The 14910-nt window shown below is 43.1% G+C and overlaps 1 protein-coding gene across 1 annotated transcript in view; it reads right to left on the reverse strand.

Annotated features, from left to right (window-relative positions):
- TMEM67 (transmembrane protein 67) overlaps positions 1-14910 on the reverse strand; it is a 1162308-nt gene that overhangs the window by 357597 nt on the left and 789801 nt on the right. Inside the window, exon 19 of the mRNA XM_085605278.1 lies at positions 3903-4002. Coding sequence (XP_085461404.1) covers positions 3903-4002 — 100 coding nt within the window. The remainder of the gene's footprint in view (positions 1-3902; positions 4003-14910) is intronic.

Genomic DNA, 14910 nt, shown 5'->3' on the forward strand with positions numbered 1-14910 from the left:
GACATGAAGTTCAAACCTTGCTCTGATACTACCGGCTTAGGAAACCCTACCCTGGTGAAGACATCAATGAGGGGCGTTTGGCTACCACAGGGGTTGTAGTCGACCTAAAGGGAATGGCTTCAGGATATCTGGTGGCATGATCCACTACCTACCCTCTCAAAGGGTACCCCAACCACTGGCAGTCAAATTAAGGGGGTCTTTGGGTTTCCCCCTGTTTTGCCACTGGCTTGACAGGTGACACAGGAGCTTACAAACTGATTCACTTTTTGGGACATCTGAGGCCAATAAAAGTGTTAGACAAGTGTTTCCTAAGTTTTTGTCTGGCCCAGATGTTCAGCTAGTGGGATGTCATGGGCCAATGTGAGCAGGAACTCTCTATACAACTGAGGCACTACCACTCGCCGAGTGTCATCAGGTTGTGGGTCTCTGGCCTCAGTGTACAGGAGTCCCTCCAACCAATAGAGCCTGTGGGAGGCACTGACTCCTCCCTGCTCCTGTGCAGCAGCTTGCTGCCTCAGGCCCTCAAGACTGGGGTAGACCTGCTGCCCAAGGCACAGCTGTTCCAAAGAAGGTTCCCCTGGGCCGAAGAGCCCTACCTCGTAAGGTTTAAGTTCCATGAGCTCTGTTCCCTCTGGGGCTAGCAAGTCCTCTCCCTGGGGACAGGGGTCCTATTTGTTTGCTGTCTGGAATCTGTTTCACCAGTCTTCCTACCTTTTCTCTTGGGACGTTGGGCCATCATTTCAGGCTCCAACTCTTCTTTTCCACCCTGGGCTAGGCACTGTGCACTTGTTTTCTCACACACTATCGCAGGGATGTTCAGTATTGCTGCATAGGTCCTTCTTTCTACCTCAGCCCATGCTGAGGTCTCCAGATCATTTCCAAGCAGACAAGGAACTAGAAGTTTTGGAGGGACCACTACCTGTTTCACGCCAGTAACCCCTCCCCAATCTCATGTTACCATAGCAAGGGGATGGACTGCAGTGTCATTATCAGCATTGGTTACTGGGAAAGATTTCCCAGTTAGGATCTGTCCTGGGGAGACCAGTGATGCTCTCATCATAGTGACACTGGCTCCTGTATACCTCAGGATTTCAACACTCGACCCATTGATTTTGGGGTGCTGCAGGTACTTATTTAAGTTTGTGGGCGAGACAGCTAGTGTTGCCATATCTACTCCACTCATGGAGACTATTCTAGCTTGTGTGTGCACTCTGATTTGCTCAGGGCACACCATTGATCCTATCTGGGGATTTGCCATTCCAGGGTTAGCTGAAGGGGGCTAGGGGCTTGCTTGTTGGGACTGGCAGTATCTCCAGTTCAGTCGTCCTTCCTGTTATAGTGGGAACACCAGGCCTTTGCATGATCAACATCTTTCCCCTTGTACCCGCTAGTGGGCTGGGGAGACCTCCTTGTGGTGTTTGACCACTCAAACTCAGGCCGTGGGCGTCAGGTGCAAAGTAGTGAACAACAGCGTAGCCACCTGGATCCGAGTTCGGTGTTTGAAGTCTTTGCTGACCAAATACGGTGCTCATGGGAGACCGAGTCTTTAAGTTGAGTGCAGGGCAGGTCCTCCGGGCTCTGAGGGCCTTCTGGCTGCTGAACGCCAATGTTTCTGCTGTAGTCGGGTTGGAGTCGGAAACAGGCCGGTAGGACTGGGGCCAAAGCAGTTAGTGTCCTCTCCTTCCTGGGTCAGCACAGCTCTTCGGTCCTTCTTCTTTCTTCCTTGAGTCTGAGGAGGTAAGGTTCAGGGTCGCCCCTAAATACTAAATTTAGGGGCGTTTACAGAGGTGTGCAGATATGGGACTAATCGGTCCCTTCCTTGTGGTGGGTAGACCCCTATTAAGCCACCATCCATTGGCAGGAGGGCATAAGCCACTCTCTGATTGGCTGGGTCCCCTCACTTTCAAGATGGAAGGGACTGAGATGTGTGCTTCACCAGGCCTTCCCCACCTGAGGGGTGGGGTTGGCAAAGATGGACACACCTCTCCGTCTAACTTGGTTTTCCCGCCGATTCTCCCTCCCAAAGTGGGGTTCATAACAGTGGGAGCCAGTTGCTGGGGGCAGCAAAAGGCAGGGACTGCTTGCAATGGCGGCAGGGCTTTGAAGCTTCCCCTTCGTGGACCCAGCCCACTCTGGGGAGGAGGCATGACACCTCTGCCCGGGATGGGCTTTGCTTCTGGACCCAGTGAGCGGAGGCCCTCTACCAAGGGATCCAGAAACCTGTCTGCTGGTGGCGGGCAGCCATTCAGGAAACACACCAGGGCTGGTCGTTTTTCAGGGGGCATCTCTAAAATGCCCTCTGTGTGCATTTTACATTAAATCCCACATTGGCATCAGTGTGGGTTTAATGTGCTGAGAAGTTTGCTACCAAACTTCCCAGATTTCAGTAAAGCCATTATGGAGCTGTGGAGTTCGCAATGACCAACTCCCAGATCATATATTCGTTATGGCTTTATTGCACTAACAATGTCTAAGAATAGACAATCACTGTAGGGGTACCATGCTTGTGCAACTGTACCCTCACCCGGAGGCTAATGTACCCTACTAGAGTGGTGACTTTTTAGGCCCTAGGCAATGGGTTGCAGGCACAGCACACAGGGATGTGTACCATGTTGACTCTTCACTGCACCAAAACACGCAACCTGCAATGGCAGTGTGTGGGGGAGAGGGTGCAGGGACCCCAACGGTGGCACAATAGGTGCTGCACCCCATAGAGGCCTTCCCTGGTCACAGTGCCCTTGGTACCCATGGTAACTTTTACAAGGGGTTTGCCTGTGGCCAGAGAGGTGCCAATTGGGGGTACAAGGGTACAGTTTTTCGAAAGAACAAGGCCCTGGGAACCTGACTGGCAGGGACCCAGGGCACACCAAGTCAAAGAGCATCATGTGTCAGGCAAAAAGTGGGGGTAACCATGCAAAAATGAGAATTTTCCTACACAGGTGCTGGATTCTCCTCTGCTACTCAGTCAAATCATATCAAGAACAGCCGCCCCAACCTCTTAAACCAAACTACAGAGCCAATGAACTTCCATATGCAGTCAATCAGAATAGATATAGAAGACATGCTTCATGAAGACCACAAAAACAGTGCAAACAGTAAGAATACCCCTACTATAGGTACAGAAAACAAACTAACGTGGAGCGTGGAAGAGGAAATCTATATAAACTGGTCCACTGCTGAAGAATACAGATTAAACAAAGACACATCTCTGCCTTATCCTGCTAAAGCAAATAAAACATGGATGCTTTTTATACACACATTTCATGAAGAGAGGGTACGATCTGTTTTTTTGCTATGCCTGTGAGACACTGTTGTTTTAACTATTTCACTAACATGGCCTTCACACCAAGGTAGGTAAAGGTAGGATTGGCCATGCTGCAAGATGGACCCACTCTCCTTATGGGAATGAGCAACAAGGAACACTCTTTTGGTAACCCAAATAAATATGATGGTTTCAGATACATAATGAATAGGGGTCCATCTTTAGATATACTACAAGCCATAAACCCAGTAGCACTCATGTCTTTTGGCCACAGGTTTGTCTTTACACCACATTTAGTATTGTTCTGTTCACTATTTCTATAATTCTTAAACACTTTGGTAGGGTAGTTTCATTAGGAAATGCAACTTTCCAAAATCAGGTAAACTCCCCATCCCAACCCCAACATTACCAATCTGCACAGAACATTCAGATTTAGCAAGAAACCCTTCATTTTGGGGACGTGTCATGGAGATTTTTTAAATGGGTTCACAACTGCAAGTGATACAAACATCTCTGGGAATGAAAAATAATGTTATATCTACACAGTCATTGTTATCGTCTTCATTGTACATGCATACAAATAAACACACGCAAAGGAATAAAAAAGATAAAACAACAATAGTGATATTAAAAAACTAACCTTCAAACGATTTCAGTACTTTGCCTTTCGGTCGTTCCCAATCAATGAAGAAGATGTCTATGTTAAGTTGTGAAATTAATTTGTGCACAAAACATATAGCCTAGAAAGTGGCAAACAAAAATCAGTTATGAAATACACGAAGAGGATATACAGAGAAAAGCTGATAAAAAGATAAATACTTGGGGTAGTATTTCTTTTAAAGAAAATGATGTTCAACTGGTAGAGGCCACTGTATTTTAAATAATGACAATTTGCTTGACTGTCTGTACATTAGAATCTCTTGCACTATCAACTTTGGAAATATATCATCAAGTACCAGGAAATGGCACTGTCCCCCAGCTGCTTAACAAAATACCTTTCCCCTCAATGGCTTCCAAGTAATTTAATTCTCATTTACAAATATGGAAAGTTGAGTGTAAGAAAATAGAACTGGAAAAACAGTACCCAAGGTAAGACTTGTAAGTAACTATTTTCGAAATCGTAAGACGGCCCTTGACTGAGAGGGCAGTGTAAGCAGCTGAGCACAGCAAATACAATGTGCTGTTAGCTCAAACACTAATGTTGCGATCTCAAATTATTAGGTAGTACAAATTGCTTTCTCCGGCAAAATCGAAAACAAAAGAAAACCAATCATAATTTCATCCTGTTAGGATAAATTATAGAAAGCTACTGAATGTACCACTTTACAAGTGAATCAAGAATCCACTCACTTTTAGTTCGGCATTCATTGCAAGTATCAAGCTAGAACAAGGGGGTGGGGGCTGAGGGATTAAAACTATCCTAGCACACGGCAATCAAATAATATATAACAAGTACTAACAAGCATTGGCAAATGCATTAGGTTTCGCCTATGTGATTAATAATATGCAATTTTTGGTTGTAACTTGTAACTTGCTGAGTAGTAGTACAATATGTTACAGAAAGTATGTTAAAGTGTTATGACTTGTTTAAGTACAAAAAGGCAATATATTGTGCTTTTACTAGTGGTATAGTGCGGGTAAGTAATAGTAACATTTTGAAAAATGAAATGAAAGAGGGATACAATAGAATTAAATAATGTAATAGCAATATTATGTGTTATGGGGAATTCGGAGTACGTTTGTGCCCAGTGCTACTGCATCTGCTGCAGCATTCAAACCATGACCCTGTTTGTCTGCAAGGTAACTGCACTTGTGGTTGCCTGTTTAGGAGTAAAATAAAGCAATATTAGGTGTTTAGTGGGATGCCTGGAGCATGTGGTTCTGGTGCCACTGTACCTGCTGAACTATTGAAATCATGACCCTAGTGCTTGCTAAATAACTGCACTTATGACTGCCTGTTTAGTTGTAAAATATACCAATATTATATGTTCAGAGGAGTTCCGACAACCTTTGGGCCCGGCGCCACTGCACCTGCTGCAGCATTCAAAAAATTACCCTGTTGCCTGCAAGATAACTGCACTTATGATTGTGTGTTTAGTAGTAAAATATAGCAATATTTGGTGTTTAGTAGAGTTATGACTTTTGGCCCTAATGCCACTGTACCTGCTGCACCATTCAAATCAAGCCCTTTTCAACTGCAAGGCAACCACAATTGTGCTGCCTTTATAGTAGTATAATATAGCAATATTAAAGTGTTTAGAGAAGTTCTGACAACTTCTGGGCCCAGTGCTACTGCACCTACTGCACCATTCAAATCAGGACTCTATTGTCTGCAAGTTAACTGCACTTGTGACTGCCTGTTTAGTAGTAAAATATAGCAATTTTAGGTGTTTAATGGGGTGCCTAGAACTTCTGGTCCCGGTGTCACTGCACCTGCTGCCCCATTGAAATCATGACCCTGTTGTCTGCAAGGTAACTGCACTTGTGACTGCCTTTTTAGTTTTTAAATTTTAGCTATCATCTGGGTGTAGTGGGGTCCCTAGAGCTTTTGGCCTCGGTGCCACTGCATCGCTTGCACCATTCAAATTAAGTCCCTTTTAGCTGCAAGGTAACTGCAATTGTGACTGCCTGTTTAGAAGTAAAATTTAGCACTATTATGTGTCTAGAGGCGTTGTGACAACTTTTGGGCCCGGTGCTACTGCACCTGCTGCACCATTCAAATCATGTCCCTGTTGTCTGCAAGGTAACTGCAAATGGGGCTGCCAGTTTAGTAGTAAAATATATCATAGCTCTTGTATATTAACTTCATTTTTATTTAGCGTGCAATATTTATTTCAACATTTAGAACTTGATCATAATGACCAAATAGTTTAAGTTGAACAAATCAATCCGATAATGCCTACAAAGTGCTAAGAAAGGCGCTGAGGCATAAATAGGAAGTCCACAAACGTTCTAAGACTAAAGCACCTGCTTTACACAACTAAGTAATAAAAAGCAAGCTTTCCAGTATACTGTTAGAAGCGGTCTACTTTTCCTGTGGGAAGAGATCTTATCTCGACTGTGAATGGGGCTTAAGCAGTGTTAACAGCTTTAGTAACGAAAATGCGCGCAGCCTTTGCAAGATAACAAAAAAAGGGTTCCACATAAAAGTGAATAAATACAGTAATTCCGAATTTTAGAAACTGATAAGAGCCTTCTTTTAAGATATATTAAATACAAGATATTTCATAAGCACAGCACAAGCGCTGTGCAGGCGAAACCTAAAAAGTGTGCTGTTCTGAACTGAGAACAAAGGAGCAAGGGATGAAGGAGTGGTAGATTAGAAAAATGAGCGATTAAAATTGGCTAGGTGTTCAAAGAAAGGGAGACCTTTAATGGGAACTAATAATAACTCATGACAAGTATAAACAAGCATAGAATCCAAGGAGACCCCAATGAATACTGGATTCCACAAAGGAGTCAAAGGCAATTTATCTGGACTGGAAAATAGACCTAATCTACCTATTGAGTGGATATCTATTATGAGCACAGTTCGGGATACCGCTTACCGGGTAGGTTCTGTCCACCACGCTGTTCGCCAATTCGAATGGGGAGCTCCAACAGTGTCTCGACGGCATTCCATTAGCGCCTGTTCACTCAAAATAGTGAATCACAATATAAGTATCCGCATTGTGAAATTCCTTTGAAAAACAAGTCTGACATGAGAATCTTTATCTTATTTAGGAAGTCCTCCATTAGCTACGGTGTCACCAACGTACTCGGAAATTCTGATTGAGTCGGAACAAGGATCGAAGTCTATTCCAAAACAGAGCAACTTCGGTGTGCAACCTGGAGGCACAATGACTCTCTTGCATCTTCTCAAGAGATCCAGAGTGGCGGGATGGGGTACCGTCCCGCTTGGACTTCTTGCACTTCTTTTTTAGAAGTGCCCGTGGACCTAGATCAGGAAGACGACCTGAGGAGTGAGACCAGGACCTAACTTTGAACCTCAACCGATCCCAACAGGGGGGCTTGCGGTGCTTTTCCGCAAAGAGGTTCGCTTCCCATTAAGGCACAATCATTCCAAAACATGGAATTGCGGTCCAAAACTAGACACCACAACCAAACCACATGCAGGCCAGCCATAGATATTAGTTTGCAGCATTTCCCACAGGATTTAAACCCTTTAGATCTAGGAGGTGACACACTGCACACTGTTTATAGAAACATTTTGTAAAAGCGTCTGCATGAGATATGGGGTAGCTCTGGATCCAGGTCTGCTGGCACGGAAAGAAAGGAACTGATGTCAGCACAAGTTTATATAGGCCCAGTCACATCACACCTGGCATGGAAAAACATCGGGGTACTGCTAAAGATTTTGTGGAACCAGACTGATGTCTGGGGGTTATTCAAAAGGTGATAAATCTGTGCATTGAAGTCCCTATCAGAAAATCTTTTACCTCTCTACTGTCATGTAACATCCATTAGCTGTTGTGTGAACCATTAGGGTCTGTCAGGGGTTTTGAGGTGGGTGAGACATATGCACTCACCCAGTAGCCACGTCCTTCTTGGTTAGTATATTACCATGATTTATGGAAATCTGGCATCCTGTAGCATTGTGGAATTGTGGGTTGCTTCTGGAAATCATGAGCAACAGTGTGTAAAAATGAGGTCACTATCACACTCTATCTGTACATTTATATATTCTGTTATTTTCTATTTCTGTAGATTTGTTCAATTGCTTTTGCTGGTATTAGGCTTATGTGGATACAATCAATCGCCCCTAACTCATGTCCGGACCCCTAATGGAAAAATAACTTTCCCTTAGTGTCACTGACTGTGGTTGATGGGGAAAATTATGCATATCATAAGCAGGGTAAGTAAGTTATAAGGCCCTGAGAAAGGGTTCAAAACTGAACAATCAGATAGGCACTGATGAAATACATTTACTAACAAACAATGTTTCAAGAGTTCCCACTCTAACATGACGTGACACTTAATTAGCATAATAAGTCCCATTATTGGCACAAGTTATAATTGAAGCATATCAACACAATTACCATGATTGTCCACAGACCATCAGATAATAGTAGAGTGTAATCTTTGATTGTATAACATCCATCAAAATTGTATCAAATATAACAGTTACATATTTCAAAAGAAAATAATTCAAAACAGACAAGCTCCAACGTGAGTGCGGTCTGCATTTCATATATGGATTCTGGTCACCACGTAATGCAATTAAATGCACAGATGACCTATCTGGTAGGCTAAAATACGTTTTTTCAAGGCTGATTTGACTGTTTCTGAATTGGATGCGGTTTACAGAGATTTATTCTTATAAAGTTCAGGTTGGGTGCCAAGGAAATTACTCTTACTTATAGTTCCCTCATGGCAGGGTGTAGAGATCTCAAGGATAAAGTCGGGCTAATGATAGGTTGCTAATCTGCGTTCAATGAACATAATTGAGGTTCAAAGAAGAAAGAACCCTCTATAGGGCTATGGGAAATTCAGTACGCATGCGAGCCCTTGTACAGGAGGTGGTTGACGGTCCACATGTAAGGGGTGTATGTCTTCAAATCGTTTGGTTGACTCATGTTTAAGGGGGTCTAGGAATTTTCTTGGTATTCTATGTCCTCTCTCTGGTATGCACAGTACATATAGGAGATCAGCCCTATTAACCCCACATCACTTGGGCTAAATACAACATGGACAAAAAAAATTAGTAATGCGGGAAGAGATTCATATAAATACATTTCCCCATAGATTACCCTAATTAATCATTGGTGCTTTAACATAATTACAGCACATTTATTTAGAGTACAACAATCAGGGTTACATTAAACTCCTTCCACGTAAGATAATGTATAGGTTCTGCTTGGTGTCAAACACAACAATTATACACATAAATAACCACAGTTACATATATATATATATATAAACAATTAAACTTTAAACATACATAAATCATATGCCACAAAGTTATTGTTTCACTATTCCTAGTCTTCCTATCAATTAATTAAAAGTGGCTGTATTGTAAAGTTATCACACAGTCCACTAATGGAGATAGTCTACAAGTAGCGTAACTATGAGGGAAAATGTTCTCCCCCTTGTTCTGAAATGTGTGCACCAAAAGACCTTAATCTGCTTATATTAGATTAAAGAAGACTCCGCCAGTATAACTGTTGACGTGTTTCGCCCTTAGAGTTCCGGCCTCTTGAGAGCAAAAGAAAGACAAAGTGCCTACAAAGAAAAATATGTAAAAAAACACATATAAACCCATATATAAATTTTTTCTAATACATCAATCAATTTTTTCTAATAAATCAAAGGAGGGCCACACAAAATACACAGGCTCACCTAGACACCAATAGATTAAATGGTAGAGACACCGAGAACACTCCCAGTTAAAAATAATAAGTGCACCCAATCAAAGCTAATAACTTGTGATCCTTATAAAGCCAGCACCGAGAGGGGCATAGAAAGTTATGCTGTCCTACTGAAAAGAATATAGAACATTCCATAAATAGTTACACAGACAGTAGAAAGTGCAGTTCATTCGTGCCTATCGGTTCCCAAGAAAGCACTAAGTGAAAGAATTGTACATAGGCACAAAGCAATAGTCCAAGGAGGCGGAAAGTAAGAAATACCAAATGTCACAGATTACTAATATATTGAGTGAATTTGATATAAAATGTTAAACAGGTGCCGTAGAACTAACTACTGCACCGGTCGTCCGTCCGAGAAGAATCATCACTGGTTCCTATATCCAAACAGCAAAAACGTCTCTATCACCGTTAAGGCCAAGAACAGAAAGACCTAAGACTCACACCCCAAAGGACTAATTCTACTTGGTGCTCATAATAAGTGAATAAACAAAAACTAGCCAGAATTAATCATAATTGAATAAAATGTAATATTGTATCCAATGGAAACAATGTCAAATTAAATTAATTTAAAGGCGCATTGGATCCGGAAAAGTGCGAGCGACCATCCGACACTAAAACCATCCAGACATAGGTAACGTGATCTGGATTAAGGCTACCGATCGTAACAGGCACACAATGACTTGATAAACTACTGCTTCTAATTTTCTATGGGCAGCCGGTCACCACAAGTGCTCTGCTCAGGCAAGTACAAGGTCCCAACAAATGGCAGCCCGTCTGGGTAAAAGGTTCCAGCAACATGAACCATATTGTGATATCATGCACAGCTGCCTTTAACCATAGGCTCACTCTAAAACGGCTTGAATTACAAGACAATTTCGGTATCATGGTGGCCATCTTTATAATAGGAATCTGTAACGTATAGAGCACCAAATGGATATATAGATGGAATAAATGATATGTGTCACCCGGGCTTCTTGATACCATGTAATGATTGTTTTGCTTCATATAGCCACTAAGGTAGCTAAAAAACGGAAGAAAGTCTATTTTTATGTTATTCGCCCAGTAAAGGATAAATAGATAGAATACAGCAACCATGCTCCGTGGAAGGGTCTATGGTGATAGTTTTAAGCCATACCGCTGCTTCCTATGTATCCTATTGTTTCTATAAAGGTAAGACTGAGACTGTTTAGCAATCGGGTCATAGTGCTCCTTGTTAGTAGCAGGTTAACATTCGTTATTATGGTGCGTTCAAGGAGAAAGAGCGATCCCCACGGACTATGGAGTGCTTTAATGAGAAATGCGCCATGCCTCTCTCTCCTCCTGCACCTTGATGAGGGCCTGCTGAATGAGGAGTTGTATCTCTTACATGGTGAATTACTGTGCTAGAAGTGCTTACTCCGTGGTCTGGAAAAGAGTAAAAAGGGGGCTAAGGGTACTAGCGCATTTTATATACCCTGTGGCTAATTAGAGTCACCTCTGTGAAGTTGTTCTTGATGTATCTTCGTGTTTGTTAATTAAATAAAAAAAACTCCTTATTACATATTTTTCTCATGCTTCTTTGTGTACTTGTTATATTTTACACCGTTGATTACATTATGACTGTGATTACACATTTTACCTATTTTTTCACCTCAAAATTCTCTTTATTTTTCAGATAAGGTTACAAAACAAACATGTTGACATGTCGCCTCAAACACAGTGGAATTGCTATTTCCAGAAATACAATAATCATCTGTTTAGAGGTGGCCATGTGAGAGTCAAAAACCAGTCACCCAATATCAGAACATACCAACAAAGCCCCCCCCCAAACAAAGCACATTCCACAACCCACCCTCCCCCTACAAACCCCACAAATAACAGCAAAGTACAGTACATGAGGGTTCCAGAAATGCCAGAGGAGGAAGGCTAATTACAGGGTATTACATTATGATTCTTAGAAATATTGGTTCAGTACAGGTGCTTGCTCAGCCTCCTCGAGGTAGTATGTGCTCAAATTTGGAACAGATGCAGGTCCCTTGTTCTGGCAGGGCAGGCACACAGGGACAAGCTCTTTGAAAGATAGGACACCAAGGGGCCCCAGATATACTCAAACTTTTATAAGAGTCTAGTAGGTAATCCGCCATACGTTCCAATGTCACCGCCCTCCATAGACTTGCATGCCATTCTGTCATGGAGTGGGTCTCCACTTTCTTCCATGCAGCTACCACCGCCATTTTGGCCGCCTCCAGGCGGAGTCACATGACCAATTTGTCCCTATTGTCTGAAATCGTAGAGAGTCATGCCTCAGCCCCAAAAGGATAAACACAGGGTCATCCAGGAAGTGGGTAGTCAGGGATTTCTTTGAGTTGTGCCAATATTTCAGACCAAAATGGAGGGATCTTAGGGCACTCCCACCAGATGTGCTTGAAATCGCCAAGCAGCCCGCAGCCCCCCAGCAAAGGTCAGAGGTGGTCTGGGGGAATATTTTCTTAAGCATGGTAGGATAGAGATACCAATCAAATAACAGTTTGTAATGAACCTCCATGAGTCCCATTGAGTGTTTAAACTTCGGTATGTCCCACAGCACTCCAAACCATTGAGTCTCCGTAATGGGGCCTTCTAGTATGCCGTGCCAGTGTTCTCTATATCGATGTCAGGGGGTGTATAAAGTGTCTAACAGTAGATTACAGAGGAAGGAGACAGTACCCTTCGCACTGCTACCTCTATACACTATGGGGCACATGCATCAACCATTTTTGCGAGCGCAAACGGTGCGAATCGCAAAAATCGTCCATTTGAGCCCGCAAAAAGGGCTTTTGCGATGCATGATGGGTCAAGGCACTCGCAATTTGAGAATTTGCAATTAATTGCGAGTTCTCAAATTGCGATTGCATTTAAGGAATCGCAAATTGAGATTCCTTAAATGCAATGCATTAAAGTAAAATAATTCGCGATTTTGCTGATAGGGGGCGCAAATTACCATGAAGTTGAACTTCATGGTAATTTGCAAAAACTTTGAAAAATGCCCGCATTTTTCAAAGTGGTAGGTTAAACACACACATGTCCTTTGGACATGTGTGTGCGCAACATTTGTACACAGATCGATTTCAGGGGTGCAACAGGGTGTCGTTTTGACACCCTTGAAATTGCATTCTCAATTTGCGATTCTCTAATTGAGAATCGCAAATTGAGAACTTCCTCCCATTCATTCCTATGGGCCTCTAGGCCGATAGGAATGAATGGGGAGGTATTCCTTAATTGCGACTTGCAATTAAGAAATATTTAGAAACCGCTATTTTGTAAGCGATTTCTACATGCATAGGCTTTTGCGATTCCTTATTAGCGAATCCTTATTTTTCGCTAATAAGGAATCGCAAATGGCATTTTTGATGCATGTGCTAGAAAGTGCTCAATGGGTGTAAGAGCCTTAGTGGCTGCTTCTCACATGGCTATAGCGGAAGTGTTCCGTGGGTGAGAGTTGGACGTCTCGTGCACAGTTTTCCCAGGTGCAGCTGTCCCAATTGTGGAACATGTCTGAAACTGTGAGACACGCCCCCTCCCCGCCCTCCACGCCTCAAAGGGTCCTAGATATAACGCGAGAGGAAATGCAGGATTAAAATGGATAAAAGGGAGAGAAAAAGCCGTCCTAGATTCTGATTTGGTAACCTCATCCCATACCCTAGAGTTGGTTGTGTGGGTGTGCTCAAGTATACGTTCGGAGGTCAGTCCACTTTGGACTTCCATAGAAAATTCAAGATATATTTCCCAATAACAGCTCTGTCCACGTGGAGCCAGTGTTTGTCTGACTCACGGGCGGACCATTCTGGGAATACTCTTAACTGTGCAGCCTTATAGTATAAATTAAAATCCGGTAGCACCATACCCCCCGCAGATTTGAGTAAACGTAATACTTTATAGGAGAGCAGTGCTCTCTCCTTTCCCATTATAAAGCGTATGACCATGAAACGCAAGTTCGAAAAGAAACTACGGTCTACCTCTATTAGAAGTCCCTAGAATAAATAGAGCACTTTAGGCAGGACTGTCAATTTAATTGCATGTAATTTTCCCAGCCAAGAAAAGTACATAGGCGCCCATCTCTTTAGGTCCAATCTCAGTTACCGCAATAAGGACAGATAGTTGGCTTAGAATAAATCTGTCAGTTTGGGGGTAATCCTAAAGCCTAAATAGGTGATATCGTGGGTTGCCCATTTAAAGGGTGTCGACCTGTTAAGCCTATCCACATCTGCGGGAGGAAGTGTTAAATTGAGAAGATGCGTTTTGGTTCCTCCAGAGTGGCGGCAAGAGAGGTGGGGGATGAGACCAGGGATACCAGGATATCATCTGCAAAGAGTAAAATCTTATGTTCCTGTTCACGAATTGGATTCCTTGGATCTATGGATTCTGGTGTATCATGGCCGCCAATATACTTAAGGCAAACAACAGGGGTGATGGGGGGCACCTCTGCCACGCCCCCCTCTCACGAGAAAACACCCTGGAAATAACCCCATTGACCAGAACCCTTGCAGTGGGAGTTGAAAAGTTGGCCTTGATCATGGTCAGGAATCTTTCACAGAAGCCAAACTTCCTCAAGGCGTGGAAGAGAAAGGACCAGTCCACCTGATCAAAAGCTTTCTGAGCATCTAGCGCTAAGAGGATGGCTGGTACTGATTGTTTGGAGACTTTTTCGATCAGGTGAACTATTCTTTTGATGTTGTCATGTGTCTGCCTGCCCTTAATGAATCCAGATTGGTCAGAGTGGATCAGGTCTGGAAGTAGACCATCTAGTCGAGTGGCTAGGATTTTGGAATATAATTTAGAGTCTAGGTTCAACAGGGCGATCAGGTGAGAGGAGCCGTACTGTCTCCGATCCTTGCCTTGTTTGGGTATGAGGGATATTAGTGCCTCATTCATGGAGGCAGTGACAGCACCTGTGTCAGCAACACAGTTGAACAACGAGACTAGGTGGGAGACTAGTTCTGCCATGTATGTTTTGTAAAAGTGAGCTGTACGCCCATCAGGCCCGGGTGATTTATGACATTTAAGATTAGTTATCACGTGGCTCACCTCCTCCTCCGTGATGGGGCTCCCCAGCATTTAGTTTTGAGCACCAGAGACGTGGGGTAGGGTCACACTAGGCAGATACTCTAACTGCGGAGTCTCGCTTGTTGTCTCTGCACTGTATAAGGCTTGGTCATTGTTTCAGAAGACCAGAGCTTTTTCTGTTTCATGAGTGATAATCTTGATGCCCCGGTTATTATAGATCGCATTTAGTTTCCCCCTCAGTGCCGTGACCTTTTTCTG

The sequence above is a fragment of the Triturus cristatus genome, chromosome 5_1, assembly GCF_964204655.1.
Source record: "Triturus cristatus chromosome 5_1, aTriCri1.1, whole genome shotgun sequence".
NCBI classification, from domain to species: domain Eukaryota; kingdom Metazoa; phylum Chordata; class Amphibia; order Caudata; family Salamandridae; genus Triturus; species Triturus cristatus.